Source organism: Crassostrea angulata, chromosome 1 (assembly GCF_025612915.1).
Source record: "Crassostrea angulata isolate pt1a10 chromosome 1, ASM2561291v2, whole genome shotgun sequence".
Lineage (NCBI taxonomy): Eukaryota > Metazoa > Mollusca > Bivalvia > Ostreida > Ostreidae > Magallana > Magallana angulata.
The window spans coordinates 48,680,635-48,704,504 of record NC_069111.1 but is presented as its reverse complement, the minus strand read 5'-3'; the positions used below and the strand labels follow the sequence as shown (position 1 = coordinate 48,704,504).

The 23,870-nt window shown below is 33.6% G+C and overlaps 1 protein-coding gene across 2 annotated transcripts in view; it reads right to left on the bottom strand.

The window, feature by feature from the left end:
- Positions 1-13,851, bottom strand: part of LOC128180917 (uncharacterized) — a 123,175-nt gene extending 109,324 nt beyond the window's left edge. Inside the window, exons 1-10 of one of the 2 annotated variants that reach the window (XM_052849130.1) lie at positions 13,541-13,851; positions 9,426-9,573; positions 5,015-5,205; positions 4,091-4,336; positions 3,647-3,806; positions 3,307-3,476; positions 2,529-2,777; positions 1,740-1,911; positions 1,139-1,305; positions 66-296 (exon numbers count right to left, since the gene is read on the bottom strand). In XM_052849130.1, the coding sequence (XP_052705090.1) occupies positions 66-296; positions 1,139-1,305; positions 1,740-1,911; positions 2,529-2,777; positions 3,307-3,476; positions 3,647-3,806; positions 4,091-4,336; positions 5,015-5,205; positions 9,426-9,573; positions 13,541-13,595 (1,789 nt within the window). In that variant the 5' untranslated portion in view covers positions 13,596-13,851. The remainder of the gene's footprint in view (positions 1-65; positions 297-1,138; positions 1,306-1,739; positions 1,912-2,528; positions 2,778-3,306; positions 3,477-3,646; positions 3,807-4,090; positions 4,337-5,014; positions 5,206-9,425; positions 9,574-13,540) is intronic. The other variant, XM_052849122.1, reaches the window with a different exon arrangement.
- Positions 13,852-23,870: the final 10,019 nt, after the last annotated feature.

Sequence of the window (23,870 nt, the reverse complement as noted above, 5' to 3'; positions counted from 1 at the left end):
TTTGCAAACATATTTGCTAATCCGTGTACATCAATAGCTAAGTAAAATATATACAATGTACATACCGAAACAAGAGGAATTGGCTGCCTTGTTGTCATGTTTGCAGAAACATTTTCCACTTTCGCATATCGACGTTTGCAAATTACAGGTATGGTTGCCTTTTAAACAGGAACATGTTTGTCCTTCATAACTGTTCTTGCATATGCACTCCCCTGTTGTTTTATTACAAAAACGGGTATTGGCACGAACACACTGACATTGAATACATTCTTCTCCGAAGGAAAAGTCCGGGCATTCTGAAAATCATCAAAATCACATCATGTTAAGACCATCAAACCGTTTCCAATTATAAGAAAGAGTTCTCACTCTTGTAAATGTAAATGATCAAAGCAACTTTCTTAGAATATAACTTTAGTGCTAACCAACTTTGTAGAACTTTACATTAGATGGTAGCATATTAAGGCAAGTTTTGTGCATTTTTTAAAATTCTCAAGTTAAATGAATGCGTTACAAAAAAAATAAAGCACAAGATAAACAGGGAACTTTTCAGCTAGCAGAACACAGAGGATGATATGGGACACCTCCACATTGTAACGTACTTTCTAACGAAATAAACAATAAAGTCAAATATAGTTTTAAAGATATTTTCCTTCTCTAAGTTGTTACAGAACAACGTATCGCAATTGTTTAGAGCGCTCGTTCACAAAAATATCTGTCATGAATAAGAATCCCTCTGGGCTTTCTTTTCAAAAATTTGAAAACGTACTTTTTGGGTCAAATTGTCAAATTTGAAAATTTTAAACAGGTGAAAACACTGAAATATTATACGCTTTTAATCCACATTAATATCGACAAATGTCCTATACCACACAAACGCCTGTCAAGATTGCTTAAAAGAATAGCAGACAATATTTCTTGTCAGACAAATATCCTACTACATACACTTAGTTCGTTGTCCATTTAAACTGTATCTTTTTACTATATCCAGGAAACTATTCGCCCTGTTTTATCACATTACATTCGTTATTGTTCTTACCGGGGCGCAAAATAAGCCTGCATACAGTATCTTACCTACGTATACAATGTAAGGAAGGTGGAGAATTAAACAGCCGCCGTATACATGGTATCACAGCATTACCTGCGCCACATTTGATCCCCATGTCTTCGTGATGACCACACGATAGAGATGTTGAAGAGAGGCACTGAGATATCGAAGTTTCAGTTCCAATACAATACTGATATGTATAATGTATAGGACCACTGCCTTCTCCATAGTATGCACTTCCCACTTCCTTGCTGTAATTGCTGTAAACCATACATTATATGTTATTGTAAATGCATATCTACAAACTAGATAAATAGACTGATTGTCATTTAGAAGAAAAGAATTATTCAAAAAAATGAATAAATAATTCAAATTAAATAAAGCACTTCATAGTTTTGTGCAATTTGCGATTGTTGATATCAAATATTTCAAAATTATTCATATCTAAAATATCGGTTGCGAGCACTGGGTATAAGATTTAAAACTATAATTTTCCACTTCATTGACAAATCAAATACCGGTGTTAATCCTTTTCTTATTCATTTTTCTGTGGAAAAGCTTCGCTATCTCCTTATATGGACGTTGCTGACCATGAATAAATCATGATAGGTCCAGTATAATCCACGCACCTAGTAATATGTTGATAATATTTAAGCGTGGGGGGGGGGGGGGGTTCTAGGAGCCGTATTACTACCTTGGGTAACCTAAACTATTACAAAGGACTCTGGCAAGCTTGTTTCCAGAAAAAATGGTATCATCACAAATAGTTCCCCAGGTCCCGTTGATAAAAACCTCGACTCTTCCTTCATATAGTTTGGTTCCACTGGATGTAGTTGTGACGGTTTTATTGGACAAGCGTATTGGGTCTGAGAAAAATAAATTTTATTTTCGATTTTAAATATATATGTGTTAAACTCAATAATACAGCTTAAAAATAGTTTAACTGCACATTTTGATAATAACTTTACTGCAGATTTTGATAATCACATTGATAAACGATTTTTTTCGCGAGCTTTTTAAAAATGCACAAAATCAAAACAGATCTCAACAGGCTGTTAAATTGTATTCAAAAGAGCATGTTTATGGGATGTTAAGACCCATAAAAGCGATTTTAGTGAGTAGTAAAATCATCGTTTTATTAATTAGTTGTGTGAGTGAAACATTTGATACAACTCGTGAATATCTAAAATTGAGCCGAGAATGCCGTGTCCACTTGGACGAGGCGAATTTTAAGATTATGTAATGGTGCGCGTGCTGACGTTTACCTAGCATGTAAAATATCAAAGCCGTTAAAAAAAGCCAAGTAAACGTCAGACATTTCGGAATAAATGAAGCACTGTAAACATTAAAAACGGAAAAATAAATTTTAACCAAATTCGTGACCATATGCCCCTTTAATTTTTTTCCCTATAAAATCGTTATTACTATAGAAATGTGCAAAGGTTCTTGGTTATATTTTTTTAAATATTTTTATATCAATTACCAATGCAGCTGTAATTTTTCCTCATGTATTCCGTTTTGCACATACACACTGGTGTACTAGTAATCGTCGGCAAATGACACTCTGATATAGTCTCGTTGCATGGGTTGTTTCCCTTCAAACAATCACAGGTTGCCCCAGAAAACCCGGATCTACAGGTACATTGCCCCGTGATATGGTCACAGCTGACAGAGTTGGTTTTGTTACAGGAACAAGGTTTGCAACTCTTTCCAAACTGCCATTCTGGACACACTAAAATGAATAAATTTTTTTGGTTAAAAAAATATCCATTTAAAGATGTCCAACACTTTGTTTCTGACTCCTAGTACATTAGTATACATGATGACTCGCGAAAATGAAGAGTATTTTAAATAAAATCCTGCAATCAGGAATCCAGAACCGTGACACTTTCTTGGTAAAAATAAGTACATGTAATTGAAAACTTAAACGTGTAAATTAATACATTACTGCATTAAAATCTAATACATCTAAATCTGTACATGTTTTTAAAAAAGTCAGATTTAAATGGTTTATTTCAACGGAATTAGAAAATTGCTGTTGTGTAAGGTTTTTTATTTGTAGGTAGTTTCAGTGACCAAAATCACTCTGGTGTGAACATAAAACTTTTCAAGCATAGAATTGTAGGACTGTAGAAGATGGTATCAAAGACCAGAAACAAAATACCGGTAATTATCGGTAAAAAAAAGATTCGAGCGTAACTAATTCACCCTTATCACAAGAAATGTAATACAAAATGTATTTTATCATTTTCTTTTAATACCTGAAAAACAGTGGATTCCTAATGCCATGTTGCATTTCAGTGCGGGTACCAGGGACATCCTACACTCAGTGAGCGAGGATTCCGATCCGCTACACACCGCTTCGGATATCTCATATTCTGGCAACTGCGATCGACTTATGAAGTTCTTAAGGTATAGTTTAGCGTGGGTTCTGGTTATTGAAAAAATACAAAAACATTGAAAATCTTAACAGAATATGCTTTTTTCTGACAATTTTAAATACATCTACGAAAACGTAGATGCTAGTTTTGTCAAAAATCAAACAAGTCTAGCAGAATGATGAAATTATTTAGAATTCGTACGCTGATGTTGAACACTTACGTTGGTAAACTTAGCTGTCTGCAAATGACGTCTTGTGTGCCTAGAATGTTCTGTGAGGACGTTCTTCCAAAACATAGAGGGTTCCATGTGCCATTCCTATAGAATTCTACCTCCCCACTCTCCGCTACGGATCTATTATTTATAAAACGCAAACCAAAATCTGAAAAACATGAAAAAAGGGGATTTTTGTACGATAACACATTTACTACGCAAGAACTTAATTGGATTTATAGTTTCCATCCAATAACACAATTAGATATCAGCTGACAGAAGATATTAAAGTAGGAGCCAAAGCTCATCAGTGCAACGATGTTTCACTGTAAAAAATATTTTTTCTAATCAAGATATGAAAAAAATAAATCCTGGTTCCTGATGAGTTTTCGACACTGGACTATCTTAGTTAGAACTTAGCTGACAATCACTAACTTCTCCGTATTTGCTTACCAACACATGGATTCTGGGCGGACGATATTATTCCTTTCTTACAGAGACAAACCGGGTTCCCACTGTCCACGTGACAGTACGATGTTGTAAGATTGCACGTATGATTTCCCGCCACGCAGTCGCATAAATCTCCAGAATACCCTGCTTTGCACGTGCACTTTCCCGAGTCTGTGTCGCAGTTCATCGTGTTGTTAATATTACAGCGACAGGGGAGACAATCTGGCCCATAACGCCACGAAGGACAACCTGCAATATTAAGGGCAGGCTTTGATTAAAAGGTTAAAAAACAATAAAAGCTTTACATAGTAAGTAAACAAATAAGAATATTTCTAGACCTATTGTGCTTTTAAATATTATCCATATTGAAGTTCAAAACATGTTTATTATTTGACGCTATAATGAAAATCTTGTTATACTTTAAATTTACATAACAGATCTTTCAAAACGCTCATTAGTGGTCGTATTCTGTCGCCATCTTTTTTCGTCATTTGTAAATTGATTATCAATGGGTTTTGGGGTTGTTTTTTGTTTGTTTTTTTTCTGTTTTTTTTTTTTTTTTGGGGGGGGGGGGGTTGTATTACTGTTATACATTCATATATTCGAAATAACTTATTGTTATGTTATTAACAGACTGGACCTTACTTTTTAAAAAAGTTTCATGTCTCTATTATGATCGAGATAAACTAATTACTTTACTGTAATAGATTACTGTTAATGTAAGTCAAAGAGTGAGTATATCTAAAATATCACCCACGTGTTATTTTAAAACTTTGTACTTCTCACTACTTATTTAGATATTACATGTATCCTTTGGACGATAAATAAAACTTCAGCAATCAAATGAGTATAACAAATTAAGCATTGCAAAAAAAATAATAATTGTTCATTAAATTGGTGATCAAATAAAATTAAACAAATACTAACTAGAACCACATATGACTGCAGGACGGACATTAGTCATGCAATCTCTGCTTAGAGACAGCAAATCTTGCATTACAGAGGGACATTTATGTAGAGCTGTTTCGTTTCCTAGGCACTTATAATTCAGATTAATCCCTTCGAAGTCCTCTCCAGCATGTTTGTCAATCGTTCGAAAGTCTGCTACACATCTCCCTCTGAGAACAAATTCGGAAACAAATTCGATAATTCTTCAAAATATCAAGGTTTTGTTAATTGTTGCATTTGTTTCATATGCAGCTACAAGTGATCAGATAGAATATTAAGATTATTTTTAACAAGAATATATTAAATTATATGTATATTCATGGAATACATCACAGGAAAGGTACAAATCACAAAGAAGAGATGGGAATTTTGTGTAGTTACTCAGTATGTACTTCTATATTGACAGTTCATTCATTGTTATTCTGAGCACGTTTTGTCTCCTACAACCTACAACGAGATTTTTTGTCTGACAAAGAATTATATTATGCACTTAGTCTCCGGGGGAAGTATTTATAACTAGAGATCATTTTTAACCCAATTTTTTTTCATTTAAAAGGCCTTTCGATGATAGGTAAGCCTGAGTCACAACTGGTCGTAGGTGCTTCAACGGGTGGTACACGATTTTTTTCATATTATTTCTTTTATTTTAAAAAATCTTGCGAGACACGCAAGTACATCAGTACGATTATGGAAGGACGTATGCTTCCCGTAAGCACGCACAGTGGTTGTTGGAAATGCACAACAATCACCACGGTTTCCTTGCGAGATCTGAAAACGTACGCTGCACTTGCACCACACTCAAGGAACCCGTAAGATAACCGCACGTTTTGAATTGCACGAATGACGTAAGGAGATCTCACTTGTCCCTTGCGTTATACCTACGTTGACTGCAAGTCGCATGTGCTCTATATCAACATATAAATTGAACTCCCAGTAAACGTACTTCACACTTATGCCATGCGTACACCAATTGCTCGTGGTGCGTGCAGTTGCCAATAAACAAGATTATAATAAAATGATTATAAAAAAAATTCCCATAGGGATAAGAGAATCAACAGTTTTACCATTCATCAAAATCAAATCAAAGATTCTAGTATTAAACCCCCTTCTAAAAACCGAAATCAAACAAACCAATTCAAACCAAAAGATGGAAGGCAAAGAAGACGAACGGGACAAGATGGAGCTGAATATTCCTTTAAATATTTCGGAGTAAGGAGATAAAAGGATCTTCACGCAGAACGATATTTTTAACAAAATTCTAATTAACCAACCACACACAAAACTTTTCCTGTATGATGTTGTTTTGTGAGTATGGTAATTTTGTTTTGTAAAAAGAGTAATTTCTCCATTTAAAAATAAAGATTATCATCTCATATGACACATAACCAAAAAAACTTAATAAAAATGTTTTCATAATTGTATCAAAATCACAATATCAGAAAAGAATTTGTACGAGGGTTGTCCCAAAATAATGTAGACAGGACACATAATTTATACTCTGTTCACAGCAATTTCATTATACTTCTGTGTTTTCTTCAATGACCCTTTGGCAAACAATGCTGAAAAGTTCAAATCTGTACTTTATTTATTTCTCGAGAAAATGAATAACTAGTAACAACAAGTTTTGTCAGGCGGCGCAATATGCGACGTCGAAAATTTCCAGTTTTACGTTGTTGCTAAACCCTCCAAATCGCTTACGATAATATTTACGTTTTATTTCCGAAAATGTCTTAGAAAAAATATTATCTTTGAACATGTACCCTGCTTGCACATTCAATATATATTTCTAGTTTTGTATTTTTTAAATATTTTCTAAGTACAAACGATCTGTCGGCTCCAAACTTGCCCCGTATTACTTGTTGTCTAACGTCCGTCTTACCGAAATGTGTCGTTCAACATTTTGACGTCCATTGATATCGTTCGGGGTTTCTTTTTTCCACTTATTGTCATCATACTTGTTCAAAAAGTTTCAATGTTGTTTAATTACTTATTCAGAACACGCATTTCTCATCGATTTTGTTAATTTCATTTACTTCCAAAGTCGCTTAGGATTTATTTCATGGTCTTTACAAAATTGTATCAGTTACTGCTGCGCCGCCTTAAACGCTGACAACGTCATTTTACTACCAGTTAACTTTTCAACTTGTCACAAAACGCGCTATAAAATAGTTAAAAGTTTTGTTATAGCCAAAACATTTTCTGAGTAAATAACAGAATTATTATGAAATATCAGTGTATGTTTTATTTGAATTTTTTCATTCGAAAAGTACTTTTCCTCCCGATTTTCAATTCATTATGTTGATTTTAACTTTTTGTTTTTGACATTGCGCCGCATGTCGAATTTCTGATCTAACATGCTTTCATTTCACTAATTTAATCTCAAACAATGTTCGATTTTAAAACATTATTTGAATGCAAATTTATTGAACCCTTTGTGGCACAAATTTCATCTGCCTTTGTCTTCGATTGACTGAATAACGCCACTTGTCTACGCTTTTTTGGGACAACCCTCGTAGATTTTGATTTTTATACAATGAATGAAGCGTAAATGGTGTCACCACCTTCATAACAACATTTGTAAAAACAAAGAAATTCGATGTGGGGTTTTTTTATTTTCAATTGAAAGTTTCGTCAAATCCTTTTTTAAAGATATTTTTAAGTTCAACAAATAGTTAACAACATTTTAAAATCATTTATTTTAATAAAGATATTACATTGGCCCGAAAACTTATCAGTTTATAATTAATTCGCTGAAATTAGATTTTTTCACAGATTCTCTTCTAGATTTCAGAGAAGTCTTCTATATTTTATGCTCCTAGGTACGAAAGATAAATTATGTTTTCAAAACATTCCTCATTTCTGTCGACCTGTTTAGCTAATCTCATAAGGCAGCAATTACAGAATAATAGTCATCTTTTTCTGCGAATTCTTTTGATGTGTCAATACATGTATTTACTTGCTTGCAGTAGATAAATATCAGTACATATCTAGAGATAAAATATTCTTCATTTAATTGAAAACTAATAACATTCCGTGCATCTGTCGTGGGGCACAGAAAGTAGTCAGTACGTCTGAATTGCAGGTGACCTACGACGCGAATGTTATTACTGCCGATCGCAAGGCAAACGTACGTCTGTGCACGACAATCATAACACGGAAGGACGGTTCCTACAGGCATCGCACGTTGGTGTAAAAAATTGTATATACGATTACCAAAGACGTACCGTCAGCTGTGACTAAGGCTTAAGCGCAACTGCTAAGAACGTTTTCTGATCTCGCAAGAAAACCTTGGATAGTTTTGAATGTCCAGTTGCTTCATCAAACTTACGCCATGTCGTAAACAACTTGTTTGTGGTGGGTATGAGTAACTTTTACCACTCCTCAAAATGTCCCCATGCAGTAAAAAAAGCTTCTTAGAAATATCCCTTATTTTTACTTAAAACCCAAACAAATGCAGTATCAAACAAATGCAGTAACATTTGAAAGAATAGATGAAAAGAATAAATTTAAATATTGATTAGATTGTGAGTATTTCCTCCATTTGAAAGTATTTATTAACATATCTATTCTCTAATGACAATAACATTTCAATATTGTTTTTATAATGACATTGAATTCAAAGTACAAGAAAAACTTTTATAAATCTAAAATTAAATAAAGCGTAAACGGTGTTACTGTTTTAAACACTGATACTAAAAACACTGAATTAACGTTTGTCAAATTGAAAGTTTCGTCTAAGCATTCCGTACATATTTGTAAGTTTGAATAACGTATTCATAAAGGGAATATTCTTATTTGATATTTTGTTAAAATAAGATGTATACCCAGACTTTTTTCCTAGATGTAGAGCAATTTTCAATCAAATGAATTATTCTTTCAAAAATTCTTTATTTTTGGTGTCCGTTTTGATCTAGTCTATTCACTAGAGTAGAAATTTCACAGTCACTGTCTTTCTCCTCTTTGAAAAAGATTAAAGTTCGTAAATCAAAAGTATTTTACACATCCCCCCCCCCCTTTGACAAATTCACATCTTTATTTAAATATCTTTTAGTATCAAATACGAAATAAATATTATGTTTGGAGATAAATCTTCATTTCATTCGGTTCGCAAGGCGAACTTACGTCCCGTATACTACATTTTTAAGTTGCAAGTACAGCTCGTATGTCATTTTTTTGGCACGTTACGAGTAACCGTCATGTCAAAATAAAATCGTACTTGACACCTATGTCAAGCCATTAGCGCCATGAACAGCAAAATCAATCATGTCTTTGCATTTCTTGCAATATTTTTTACCAAAATCTGCCTGCATGATACACGTTGAAGCACTTACGACAAGTTGTGACTAATTAGACTTGAAAAATGATAATTTTTCAACAACAAAAAACTTACGACGGTTGGCCAACTTGTTTGCAGACGACACGTGCGTTGGCTGGATACCAATTGTGGCCACACAGAGTCCGCCATTTCTGGTCATAACGAACTTCAACAGTGTAGCTTCCGTCTGCCTCTGGGTTGGTGAGACGCACAAGATCAAAGCCTGAAATAGTATTTGTAAACAAAGGAAGGAATAAGTTGACCTTAGCTGTAGTTTGTGCACGTGTTATATACATTTTCTGTTTAAGAACTAAATTATATTTTCAAAAAGTTTGAGTACTTTGAAATTCATAATACAAAACGGAGAATCAACCTGTTACCTGGGTTATTTTTTTTAAATAATAGGGTTCAATGGTCGTGACCATTTTTAGATCTCCTTTAGATGGAGAACTCTGAATAAACTTTGAAATTTAAAATACATGGATGTTTTCTTTACTAATAGTGTAGGGCTAAACAGATCATATCTAAAACATTTACGTAGATCTGATGGTTAATTGTTTGATCTGATAGTTCATTCGTTGATCATCCAGCCCCCTTTACTTGTAGTTATTATGCCTTTCAATCTTCCTTTGGAAAGAACTATATGTTTAATGTACGTATTTTCATATGGCGGTCATTGATTACAATAAAACAACATTTAAATAGGATACATAAAGAAGTAATTCGGCGACCTTTTATGATCGAGTGACAGTAACAGTGTTGTGTCGCTGTGCGCGTAATAAATCTATCGTACCTTAAGATAGGTCAGAAGTTGCTCTAAGGTTAAGCCAATTCTTTGGAACATCATTAAGTTAAGAATTTTTTTAAACAATTTTCAATATTTGAAACTAGGTCATTTTTTATGGTTTGTGGATCGAGTTAATTAACTTTAAAATTTTAATGGTTCCCTATGCTCTTCTTCTTAAGGAGATTCGTTTAGTCTAAAAACGACCGTGATCATCGAGCCCTCTTAACAGCAAAGCGTGAACTATATTTCCCTGCCCCCTTCGGACCTAAAGGATATATCCTTCCTAAAAACGTAACCCCCGATACAAGGGTAGTTAAACAGCATGATTAAAGCACTATAAGCTGAAATTTTCATTGCGAAATTTTTTTATTTACGAAAATGTTATTTTCTTCAATAATAACAGAAAACATCATGGCTTTTAAATTTCTGTTAGCCATATTTTGTAGGAAAAGCCTTTAAGAAGCATTAATTGGAGCAAAATTGAATTATTGTCGTCCTGTACAAAAATTGATCTGCTATATATTCCTTAGAAGAGAAATCTTTATTTTGACAAAAATAAATGAGTTGGTTAAATCTTATTTATCATAAAAGTTTTAGTTACATGCAGACTTATCTTCATAAAAGGTTTTTGCACCAAAATAAAATTCTAAAAAATTCAGCTCATATTGCTTTAAAAAAGTGTCGCGGTGAATTTTAAAAAGGATTTCCACTTTTTTTATTTCTAAAATTACAACAAATTCCATAAAAAACTAATAAGGAATATTTCTTTTTTTATTCACATTTTATCACGATAAGCATGTTTATGCCAAAACAACGAGGAGTACCATGCCAGGGTATTTTTATAGAAAGAATATTTTGGTTTTTACTTATTATTACATGAAAAATGCATGGAAATTATATAATACCGGTATTATCCAAATAGAAATCAATAAAGCAAGTTGCATAATAAAGATATTTACAAAGTTTACACAACTCTCTGGTATTATTTGAACTAATTATAAAATAACTGGACAAGTTTGAACACAGATGGCTTTTAGTATAATAATTCTTGATTAAAATTGTTCCATATGAATTGTAAACTGGACATTAAACACAAAGAAAAAACATAATACAAAACGGAGGATCAACCTGTTACCTGGGTTATACATGGATGTTTTCTTTACTTATAGTGTAGGGCTAAACAGATCATATCCAAAACAATTACGTAGATCTGATGGTTAATTTGTTGATCATCCAGTCCCCTTTACTTGTAGTTATTATGCCTTTCAATCTTCCTTTGGAAAGAACTACATGTATAATGTACGTATGTTCATATGGTGGTCATTGATTACAATAAAACAACATTTGAATAGGATACATAAAGAAGAAATTCGATCTTTTATGATCGAGTGACAGTAACAGTGTGGGTGAAAATCTATCGTAACTTAAGGTCAGAAGTTGTTCTAAGATTAAGCAAATTCTTTGGAACATCATGAAATTAAGAACTTTTTTAAACAATTTTCAATATTTGAAACTAGGTCATTTTTATGGATTGTAGGTCGAGTTCATTAACTTTAAAATTTAAATGTTTCCCATGCTCTTCTTCTTAAGGAGATTCGTTTAGTCTAAAAACGACCGTGATCATCGTGCCCTCTTAACAGCAAAGCGTGAACTATATTTCCCTGCCCCCTTCGGACCTAAAGGAAATATCCTTCCTAAAACGTTACCCCCGATACAAGGGTAGTTAAACAGCATGAATAAAAAAGTGTCGCGGTGAATTTTAGAATGGATTTCCACTTTTTTAATTTTTAAAATTTCAACAAATTCCACAAAAAAACTAAAAAGGAATATTTTTTCCTTATTTATTTACATCTTATCACGATAAGCGTGTTTATGCCAAAACAACGAGGAGTACCATGCCAGGGTATTTTTATAGAAAAAATATTTTGGATTTTCCTTATTATTGCATTAAAAATGCATTAAAATTATATAATATTATCCAAATAGAAATAAAAGATAAAATTCCTACGGATTTATATACGTAGAGGAAATATTCATATTTCAGACATAGAACATTAATAGAAAAGTACTGGAAGATAAGTCAAGTTTGACCTTAATTAACATAATTGTAGTAGTACAAAGCCGTCTTACATGCCAGTGCTCGCTGCACAGTCGGAAGACCTCGGAGAAAGTGAGAGTACTGGGAAGAGCTGTTCCATGACCCCCCCCCCCCCCCCCCCCCCCCTCCTCAATGTACATCAAAGAATATAACGGGACGATTTGAGGACTACAAAAGTACTGAAGTCACCCCCCCCCCCCCCCCTGCACGTTAGTCTTTCTGATATTTTCATTTTTTTATTTCAGTTTTGAGCCATTAAGCTTATCAGAATTGTATTCAAACATATGCGAGGCACGCAAAATGCGAAGCCAGTGGGCTTCAAGGAGTCTCAGCAAAGCATACATTTCTTGCTATGGAAAACAACATACAACTTTAATTTACACCCTATAAACACTTATTATATTTTAACATTATGAAATTCTTAAATATACGATATTGAAAATGTGATTTAACAATATAAAAAATTGTCTAATTTCAGTTAAAGCAATAAATTTTTATGAACAAAGTTGCATAATAAAGATATTTACAAAGTGTACACAACTCTCTGGTATTATTTGAACTGATTATAAATTAACTGGACAAGTTTGAACACGGATGGCTTTTAGTATAATAATTCTTGATATATTTTGTTCTATATAAAGTGTAAACTGGACATTAAACACAAAGAGAAAAAACATCTTCAACGTCTTTCTGATTACAAAAAAAGTACATATTCTTTCATTTCTTGCAATGTTTTTGTATCTTCCACACTGCTAATTTATGAATGATATTCTAATCTGTGCTTTGTAATTTATCTTCTATATTAGACGGCATACAAACACTATCTATCAAATGTGAAAAAATATAGCACATTCGTTATTTCTCATATATATATATATATATATATATATATATATATATATATATATATATATATATATATATATATATATATATATATATATATATATATATATATATTTAAAAGGAAAAAAGCAAGAAGTTGTAATAAAAGTTAAAAATGGTTATTAAGGAAATTAAAATTATGAAAAAGAAGTTCAAATCAAGATAGAAATTTATTAGGCTTGTAAAAAAAATTGAATTGTGTCACTAATGTCTTCCCATGCAAAATATACCTAAAGCTAGGGTTATCGGGAATAATACTTCGCATTTTTACAAAAATAGAACACAGCTTGTGAAATATTACGAATATTATACAGATATGTAGGGCTACCATTTTTATAGTGTCATTTCTTAGTTCATCTGCATGATGCAATTTGCCTAGTTTCTGTTTTGCATCAAATCAGTAAAAAGCAGGTAACTTACCCCACACTAGACTTAGATGGGCCAGAACGAAGCACAGGCACCTCCAATGCAACATTTCTTATCTCATATGGCAGCCATCCATAAAAACTCGCCAAAAACAAATGTTTGTAACTCTACCCACAAAAAACCACGAGGCTAGTTCCTTTAAGTAAGATTTGACGTGTTTCGGGATTTCCGCTAAAATTATACGTTCTTTTTTTAATACTTACATACCATATATTTATATCAATGATGTACTTATCACTGTGCCTACGCCGCTTGTAATTTTCTAGTCCATATGTAACATAATTGCGGTTGGTTGGCAGTAGTGAAGTGTTGTATACATGTAGACGTAAGTGTGTGAAGTGTTTTAAATTGTCAACCAAAATCCGACCTTTACACTTCGTATTGTTGTTATGATTCAATGACTCATATTTTTTTGACCTTCTAAAAGCAGTCGTCATTATACACTCCTAATTTTAAATGTATTGTCGTCTTTGTGTGATATTTTACATTTTAGTTCTACGGAATTGCTGAAGTGTTAAAAAGACGTACACCAGAAATACGTGTACCGAAATCTTCCTAGCATCATTGACTTTCCCACCCTACCACTTGTTTAGACTGATTTTGGAACAAATTACATTAACTCTCTCTCTCTCTCTCTCTCTCTCTCTCTCTCTCTCATTTTAAAAAAATTAAGTATAAAATAAACATACAAATGTGTCATGCCTAGTTGTGATCACTATATACACTGATTGATATACTCTAGTTTTATTTATTTTCATGCCAAAAAAACATCGTGTAACTAAAAAAGTAAAGAGCTCTATATATTCTTTAATTATAGCCCGAAAGTGTGATGAAAAATGGGGGGGGGGGTGACGTGAGGTAGAGATTTTACTAAAACAAGCTAGCATTTTGATAGTATTGCATAAGCGACACTTACATATCCCACCCACCGGCACTCCTAATTTTGTTTTGAATGGAAAGGCAAGGTAGCTATAGGATCTGCACGAAAATGCGCTGTCCTCTCTTTTCTCGCCATTTATTGGAAGACTGTATCAAAGTACTGAAAGTACTGATAGACGGAGGCATCATTTCGGAGGAAATTAAAACTAATGAAAATTCATATGATTTTTTTTATTTAAGGATGCGCTGTCCTCTCTTTTCTCGCCATTTATTGGAAGACTGTATCAAAGTACTGAAAGTACTGATAGACGGAGGCATCATTTCGAAGGAAATTAAAACTAATGAAAATTCATATGATTTTTTTTATTTAAGGAAAAACAGCGCGCATACCGCTTGTCATATTGGAATATTCGAGAAGCGGTTTAGTATAATGGCAATTTAAGGTCGCGAGGATATTTTACAGGTTGACATCAGAGTTAGGTAGATAATATTAAAATAATTAGTGTTGTTCTCTTATTTTAACCTTATAAGCTTGTTATATTACCACTTAAAGGTGTTTTTTCTTTACAAAAAAGGAAGGAGGAAATTATTTGGCATCACAAAACAACATGGGAAACTGTACATGTTATTAAATGCATACAACTCGAACTTGAAAAATACAATGTAAACTATTTATGTACACATTTTTTTCTTGTGTATGTTTAGTTTAAGTCGATATTATTTCCTGTGTATAGTAATTTGCAAACCCAAGGTAGAAAACGCCATATCCTAGAGGTTTCCACACCTGTTCAAGACAAAAGATAACCTCTAAATTGCAAACTACTTTGTCTAACTGTACAACATTAATGAGTGTCGTCGATCCAGATATTCTCTTATTATGATCGTTATGAGAGAGAGAGAGAGAGAGAGAGAGAGAGAGAGAGAGAGAGAGAGAGAGAGCGTTTTAGGCGTAATTTTACGTACATTCATTTGAAATATACTAATATTATATATTCATAAAATAAGTAGTAAGGAGAAGAGAAGTATGCCTAACATTAAAGTATTCTACACTGTTTGAGATGTTTGATTTCAAGTAGAGAGAAAGGAGGCATGCCTTACAATGAAGTATAGGTATTCTACACTGTTTGTGATGTTTGATTTCTAGCAAAGAGAAAAAAGTATGTATAACAATAAAGTATATGTATTCTACACTGTTTGTGATGTAAATAAAGAGAAAGGGGGCAAACTGAACAATGAAGTATTATACACTGTTTGTGGATTGATATACTGTGTTTGTGAAGTTTAATTCGTAAACTTCTTTTTTGTCAACAGAACTAAAACCCTCTCTCTCTCTCTCTCTCTCTCTCTCTCTCTCTCTCTCTCTCTCTCTCTCTCTCTCTCTCTCTCTCTCTCTCTCTCTCTCTCTCTCTCTCTCTCTCTCTCTATATATATATATATATATCGTTCGTTTAGACTATGGACACAATAAACAAATGTACTTTATTTTGCTATTTATTTTGAATTTGCAGAGAACTCAAGTTCAGTTACATGGTACCAGTTTTAATGATTTATATTGTGGCTATTGTTTGCATCTTATAAAAGATTTTTTTTCAATTTAATCTATTTTTTCACGCGCGACACTCTTATCAGCTTGTAAAATACACTGACTTCCCTAATCACTTGCGGGGGGGGGGGGGGGCTGTAAAGAGAGATACGTCTCTTCGGGAAATTAACTGATAATATGCGAACGATATACGACAGAGACAAAGAAGCACACCATGTTTATTCATCGAATCTCATACATGTAATTATTCATTATTTCGTCCACTGCTAGATGGTGCTTAAGGAATCCTCATTATTTGAAGTCACGGGCAAGAAAATCACAATATAAGGAGGCTGTTAAAAAAAAGGAATCGCATTTTCAAATTATTACGAAAATACTTGTTGATAAAATTTTATATTTATATCTTATTTGTAAGGCATCATTATGAAGCAATACTCAGGAAATTTGAAACCAATTCGCAAAACCATAACTTCCGAAAACAAGGTCTATAAAAGGAAGGGGCATAATGGCTGAAAACCGCGATAAAATCTACCCCCTCCCCGCCCCCTCCCTACCCCCTCCCCACCCCCTCCGGTTTCACCTGTAGAAGACTAAATTACTGTCAAGACGTGAATTTTGGGGGCTTTTACTTAAAAAAGGATGTAATTCTTATGGCTCAAGAGGGAAAAAACATGACTTTAACCAAATCAGTCACTGCTGAGCATAGGGACCCACTTTAAGAAGGACTTATATTGTTTGTCTTTGTGGTGTAACAGCTTTATCATGAACCGGAAACTAGTTCTTTCCGTCCTCAAGTTTCAATCTTTTATAAAGAAAATGAGATTGTACTAATATAAATGTGTATCTGCATTGAAGAGTTTACATTTGAAAATACTTAAAGCTTTCAGCTTTCAGCAGAAGTGAATTGTAATTTTAATGTTCTTCGTTAAATGTTTTCTTTTTAACGTGATCTAGATAGGGAGTGGGTGATAGGCCAACATCCCCCCCCCCCCAACACACACACACACACCTCCCGAAAAGTTAAAACTTATTTAATTTACATATTATAGTTATTAACAATAGGCATTGGAATCCCTATCTCAAGCAGAATTATCCCTCTGACCTCCCTGGAAAAATGGATCAGCGCGTACGTGTCAAACAATAAAACCCAAGTAGGGTTGGATGGACGTGGCCATTTGAGGCTATATCGTACCTTCTTGTGAATTAAATAGGGAACTGCTCAAAATTGAAATAGAACCATTTTAACAAGACCTTGGACTTTCAGCAGGACGTATCTATCTATTTCTTGCGTCAAAAGAAGTTAAAATGACGCTGGTTTTAAGTGAAATATACACCGATTGCGTAGTCATAGCTCAAAAGCCAGACAAATCTTGTTGATTTCAAAGAGCCAAAGCTGGGTGGTCTACAATGAAATAGACAGGCCTACGTCACAATGCTGTTTGACACTAACTACCCAAAGTCCAAGCTCTTGTTAAAATGGTTCTACTATATGCCAAATGTTAAGATAGATCTGATGGTGAATTTGTTGATCGCCCACCCTCCTTAAAAATCGAATAAATGTATGTACATTTATTGATTGGGCGAATAAAGTGTCTACATTTGTTACATTTTATAATTTCTTTGGTTGAAACTATGTGACTACTTTTGTTATACTTTTAAATCTCTTTGGTTGAAACAAGATAAAAACAAATTCATTATGGTAGAGTTTGTATTTTACAAAATATTTTCATGATTTTTTCACCCAGAATATTAGGTTTCTACTACAATTGTCTATTTTGCAATGCGATTAGCTTGTTAATTAACTTTTTATATACACATTCTGATGTTTATTTCAAACTACATGTGTATAATTATGGCTAACATTATTTAAAACTACGTGACTTATACAAATATATATTTGTGCTAGCCTACAAATTACATGTAATATGTTTTGATTCATTTTCCAACCCTTAAGATGATTGCGCTCACTTCATAACATCCTTAGGATACTTATTTTCGCAGATTTTGCAATACAGGGCTAACCCTTAAGCGCTCTTGAACATCTGTTTTATCTTGAGTGTCTAAGGGAGAGCACTTCAGTCATTCATCGTTGACACATAAGTGTTGTCTTCTGGTAGAAACAAGCTCCTCAATTTTTAAATAGGTCACCAAAGGGAAGGATACTACTCAGATCACTTTGATGAGGGTAACTCTTAAATATTATGGACTATGGCCTAACCCTATATTTCTTATTTAGAAATTATCGAGACTTAATGCCGTGAAGAATTCTATAAATCTTTATCTACATGTATGAACACAAAATAAATATTCATGACACTAAAAGACAATGATTACTGATTAAAATTAAATATAGTTATGGGACACAACGCGGATCATATTTGACGCGTCCAACAAAGCCGGAGTCCCACTTCAGCCCGACGACGTTATCGTTTCTCACAGGGTCGGTCGTCCCCATAACCGATCAACTACGAGACAAATAATAGCAAGGCTAAAAAGTGTAGACGTCTGTCAAGTTCCGACTAGTGAAAAACTCCAAAAAATTCAAGGAGAATTCTGACACTACTAACATTACGATCAATGAGGATCTCACCAAATACAGAGATCGGCTGGTGTTTCTTGGTAGAAAACTGTGTCGCGCAAACCAACTCAAGAAAATTTGGTCGACAAATGGAAAGATCTTTGCGAACGAACACATGCTATCCGTCAAGAATCTGCCCTCGTTCGATTTAGGCATGTCATGCAGTCCCCTGACTGACAGTGTTGTCCAGTGCGTGTGTTTCTTAGTGTTGTCTGTTGACATATATTAACATAGTATTTATGGTATAAAACGAATAATTCATGAATTACATAAACCAAAAATGAATTCACCCTATTACACTATGCTCACACCTCAGCTCTCCATAGCGTTTATTATGTATGTCGCTTTGTTCTGTATAGTCTTTTTTTTCTTTGTTTCATACACATTTTTAATGGATGAACTATCAACTTGCACCCAAGTTGTTCAGCCTGTTCTGTACATATTTCTTTTGTCATGTTTGTAAAACACAATCAGTTTGTTTTTTCTCAGTATTATTTTGTTTTTTGTATTCTCTTTTCTCATTAATCATTGTACAATTAATACGCAATTGTCACCTTTTAGTTATATGCTCAATTTTCAATTATGTATCGCTTTTTGACTGGTTTATATTATCACCCCCCCCCCCCAATTTTTCACCCGATTGCGGTAACTCTTGTAAACACTCCATTATGACGGATTTTATGTACGACAATGGGTAACACACTAGAACAATACCGAGCCGCAATCGGTAGTTATTATTTCTCAAATGGTTGTGTTATTAAACAAGTTGTTTTTCATTGTTCTATTTTTGAACACATATTTATTTTGCCAATGTAAAAGCATTTAAAGCATTCGCATACTGTTTATCGTATGTCAACAGTTTTTCATTTTATTTGAACTTTTATTACCAATTTTCCATGTTTCTTTTACTACTTTGCGGTGATATTGAGGTCAACCCGGGACCTATTATGGCCAATGTCCTTGACAATTTACATCTGAACATTCGCAGTATTAGAAACAAGGTAGCTCATCTTAATACATTAGTTCATGACTTTGATATACTTTGTTTTACGGAAACACATCTCGATTGTACTGTTACTAATGAAAGCTTGATGTTAGATGGTTTTAAAACTATTTATCGTAAGGACAGAAATTGTTTTGGGGGAGGGGTATTGATATATTTATCAGCTTTATTACGAGCAATAAGGGTCCTGAATTCGAAACAACACGTAATGAAAGCATATGGATAGAAATTGAAAGCCATACCTGTAGTTATTTTCTCTGTTGTGTATATCAACCCCCAAATTCCGATAGAAATTTTTGGACCAGTCTTTCTTGGAGCATTGAAAAAGGTCGGAGAAATCACAGACAATATCATTATAATAGGCGATCTTAATGTTGACTTGTTAAGTATTCCACAATCACATGCATGTAATCCACGATATTATATCCAACGGAAACCTTGTTAACAATATCAATGAACCCACCCGTGTCAAAAACACTTCGAGCACACTCATTGACCTAGTTTTGTCAACACCGGCTGTAAAGGTACACGAGTCCGGCGTACTAAAAGCTGACATGAATTCATAAAAGCATTTGGTCGCCATATTAGTTTCGATCGCTCCTCTACTGCCACTGGGGTAGTAGTATATATACCGGTTGAGAAAGTTACGGTCGGTTGCTTTCCTATCGAGGCATTCACGTTGCACTGACTTCTAAATGCATGAACAACACATTGTAGTAAAATGTAGTAATAAAAAATAAAGGAAACAACAATAATTGAAATACAAGATATATTTATTCTTTGAAAGGATGTCTAAGGTATCCGTATTACTTTGCACAGACAGTGCTGCCTTACTTCGCATGCACATCGAACACGTATGTCGTTCATACAGAGTGCATAACGTCTGCATCTTCTTGAAAACCCCGGCGACACTACATCCAACACAGTAGCTAAATGATAGTAAATCCAAGAAAGTAGCAACGTTTCCATCCGTTCCTACAAAAACTCCCCGTTTATAAAATCCATGCGATAATTGACATTGCTCGATCTGCCACAGTGTGTGGTTTGCGCATGTGCTATGTTATAACATACACAAGAAAACGGTCTACAATTATCAAGGAATTTTTTAAGTATCTGCGCCTGGATTTCAGTCTGTCTTGTTTCGTCGTTTATTGGATAAATCTTGCCAGTTAAGTGGTTGTCATAATATTTTTGTTCAAAACGCGTTTTTACAGTCTTTTCGTCCAAGGTAATGTGTTCGGGTGTATGAAATTCCTGAATGCAGTGAAGCATGACGAGGGCTCTCGGCATTATATAGGGGGTGTAGCGATGAGCAGAACAATATAAATCGACAACTAATATGGCGTTAGTCGGAGATAAAAGGGAAATAAAGCGTATTTATGAATTCATGTCAGCTTTAACATAGACTCGTCCGTTAGCGACCACAAGGCTATTTACATTTCCCTTTTCATCGATATTGAACTTAACCGTGCATACGAGCGTAATATTTGGGTATATAAAGACGCAGATTTTGAAAAATTAAATTCTTTTATCTACAACTGCGATTGGGATATTATAATTAATAGCGCTCCAAATACTGATGGGGCAGTTGCACAATTTACTTCAACATTTATGTCATATATTCGTGAATGTGTACCCGAAAATATAACTATACGTCCTCGTGGTAAACCGTGGTACGACTCGGTGCTTCGTAAAACTATGAGGATTAGGGATCGCTTACGCAAAAAAGTTTTAAGAACCAATAATGATGCCGACTAGACAAAATTTCGACACGTCAGCAATAAAGTAAACAATATGAAGAAATACGCTATAGCTAATTATTACGATGATATCGAATCTGCATTGCACGACAGTAGTAAGAATGGTAAAATATTTTGGAAATTGATGAAAGATTTATTTTTGTTAAAGCAACAACTGAAATACCCCATTGCAATCCTTGAAAATGGACGGTCTAAATTAGCTTCCTCTGATATTGATAAAATAGAAACTTTGAATAAATATTTTTCATCAATTTCAAATATTGAATCTGCGAATCGTACATTACCCAGTTTATACTATATGTGTTATAAAAATATTTCAGACATTCACATAGAAGTTCAAAAATTTTTTGACATTATATCAATCTTGGTTGTTAATAAGGCCCTGATAATATAAGCCATAGAATGTTGAAATATACAAAATTTTCCATTTCAAAACCTTTATGTATGCTTTTTAACAAATCACTTTTAGAAAATTCATTTCCAAATGATTGGAAAATAGTCCATGCATTGCCGCTCTTTAAAAATGATGATCCATCTGTTGCAAGTAACTACAGACCGGTTTCCCTGCTAAGCTGTGTCAGCAAAATTATGGAAAGAATAATTTTTAAACATGTTTACAATTTTTTTCATGAAAATAATTTATTCTTTAAATACCAGGCAGGTTTTTTTGCCTGACCATTCCACGGTATTTTAACAATTAGAGACATATCATAGCATTGTCAAAAGTATAGAAGATGGGAAAATGTGTTGTATGATTTTTTGTGATTTGTCGAAAGCTTTTGACAGGAGGTGGCATGAAGCTTTAATTTTTAAACTTTAAACGTACGGTATAAGTGGACATCTTTTACAATGGTTTAACAATTATTTAAGCAATAGAACACAAAGAGTCATGTACAAAAACACGTTTTCATCAAGCTTATGTATTAATGGTGGTGTTCATCAAGGGTCAGTACTAGGACCACAATTGTTTCTTATTTACATTAATGATGTAGCAACGAATATGTTATCATTCTGTAGACTTTATGCTGATGATAATTCATTACAGCATTGTGATTTATATACTAAAAACATTAAAATTGTTATCATTCTGTAGACTTTATGCTGATGATAATTCATTACAGCATTGTGATTTATATACTAAAAACATTAAAATTGTATTGAACCATGATCTGAAAATTCTCAGCGACTGGTCTGACAAGTGGTTATTGAAATTTAATCCGTCCAAACATGTAGAAGAATTTCCAAGGTTATTTTTTCAAGGGTGTCAACTGGACTATGTTTCATCCCACCGACATCTTGGATTACTTTTTTCAAACGACTTAAGTTGGTCTCAATATATTAATAATATTGTAAATAGTGCATAGAACAAATTCATCAAAAATGTATATCATATTTATTAGACCAGTTCTTGAACACGCTTCTGTAGTATGGGACGGTTGTAATATGTTTGACATGGAGAGATTAGAAAAAGTTCAATAAAGCGCTGCAAGGATTGTTACTGGTTTACCCATTTTAGCATCTACAGAATCTCTCTACACAGGAAATGGCTGGGAATCTCTTGTCAGTCGACGTAATAAGGCTAAAATAATAACTATGTTTAAAATTCACACAAATCAAGTACCTGAGTACTTGAGCAACATTATTCCTCCTGTAACCATAAATGTGTCAAAATATCACACAAGAAATAGTGAAAATTATACTGTTCTAATCAGCAGATTAGAACTTTATAAAAAATTATTTGTACCCGACACTGTTCGGAAATGGAATTCTCTCAATTTAGAAGTTAGGGAAGCAATGTCTCTCAACATATTCAAGAAAAATATTACTGAAAGTATTACTCAACCTCCGAAATATTTTTCATTCGGTAAACGCACTATCAATATTTTGCATACCAAATTGAGACACAGTTGTATTTTTGAATTATGATCTGTACAGAAGAAACATTATTGAATCACCGAATTGTATTTGTGGTCAAAAGGAGGATGTTTATCATTTTTTCTTTGTGTGCAAGAATTATGTAAATGCTAGAAACAATTTATTTGAACTATTTTTTAATAGGCTTGAAGAAACAATCTTAATTGATTCACATTTGCTTCTTTGGGGTAGTGACAATCTGTCTTATAATACAAACTGCAGCAGCAGTTCAAAATTTTATCAAAAAGTCTGGAAGATTTAATAACTAATTTTTCTTGTTTATGCTATTTTATACTGTATGTTAACACTATTTATTATATATTTGCAAATACTTTGTAAATGCATATTTATGAATATTTCTATTATATAGCTATAAGTAACATGTAACAAAAATGATAATTGTGTATATTGTATGTATAACCCATGCGCGGATCCAGAAAATTTTTCCAGGGGGGGGGGGGGGGTCCGAAGGATAATTGTGTTTGCCAGGGGGGGTCCGAGGCATATTTTCGCGATAATTTTACTATGTAAATTTAATAAATTTTCATTTTCCAGGGGGGATCGGGACCCCCCCCCCCCCCCCCGACCCCCCCCCCCCTCTAGATCCGCGCATGTAACCATTAGGAGAGGAACACGTAATTAAGTTG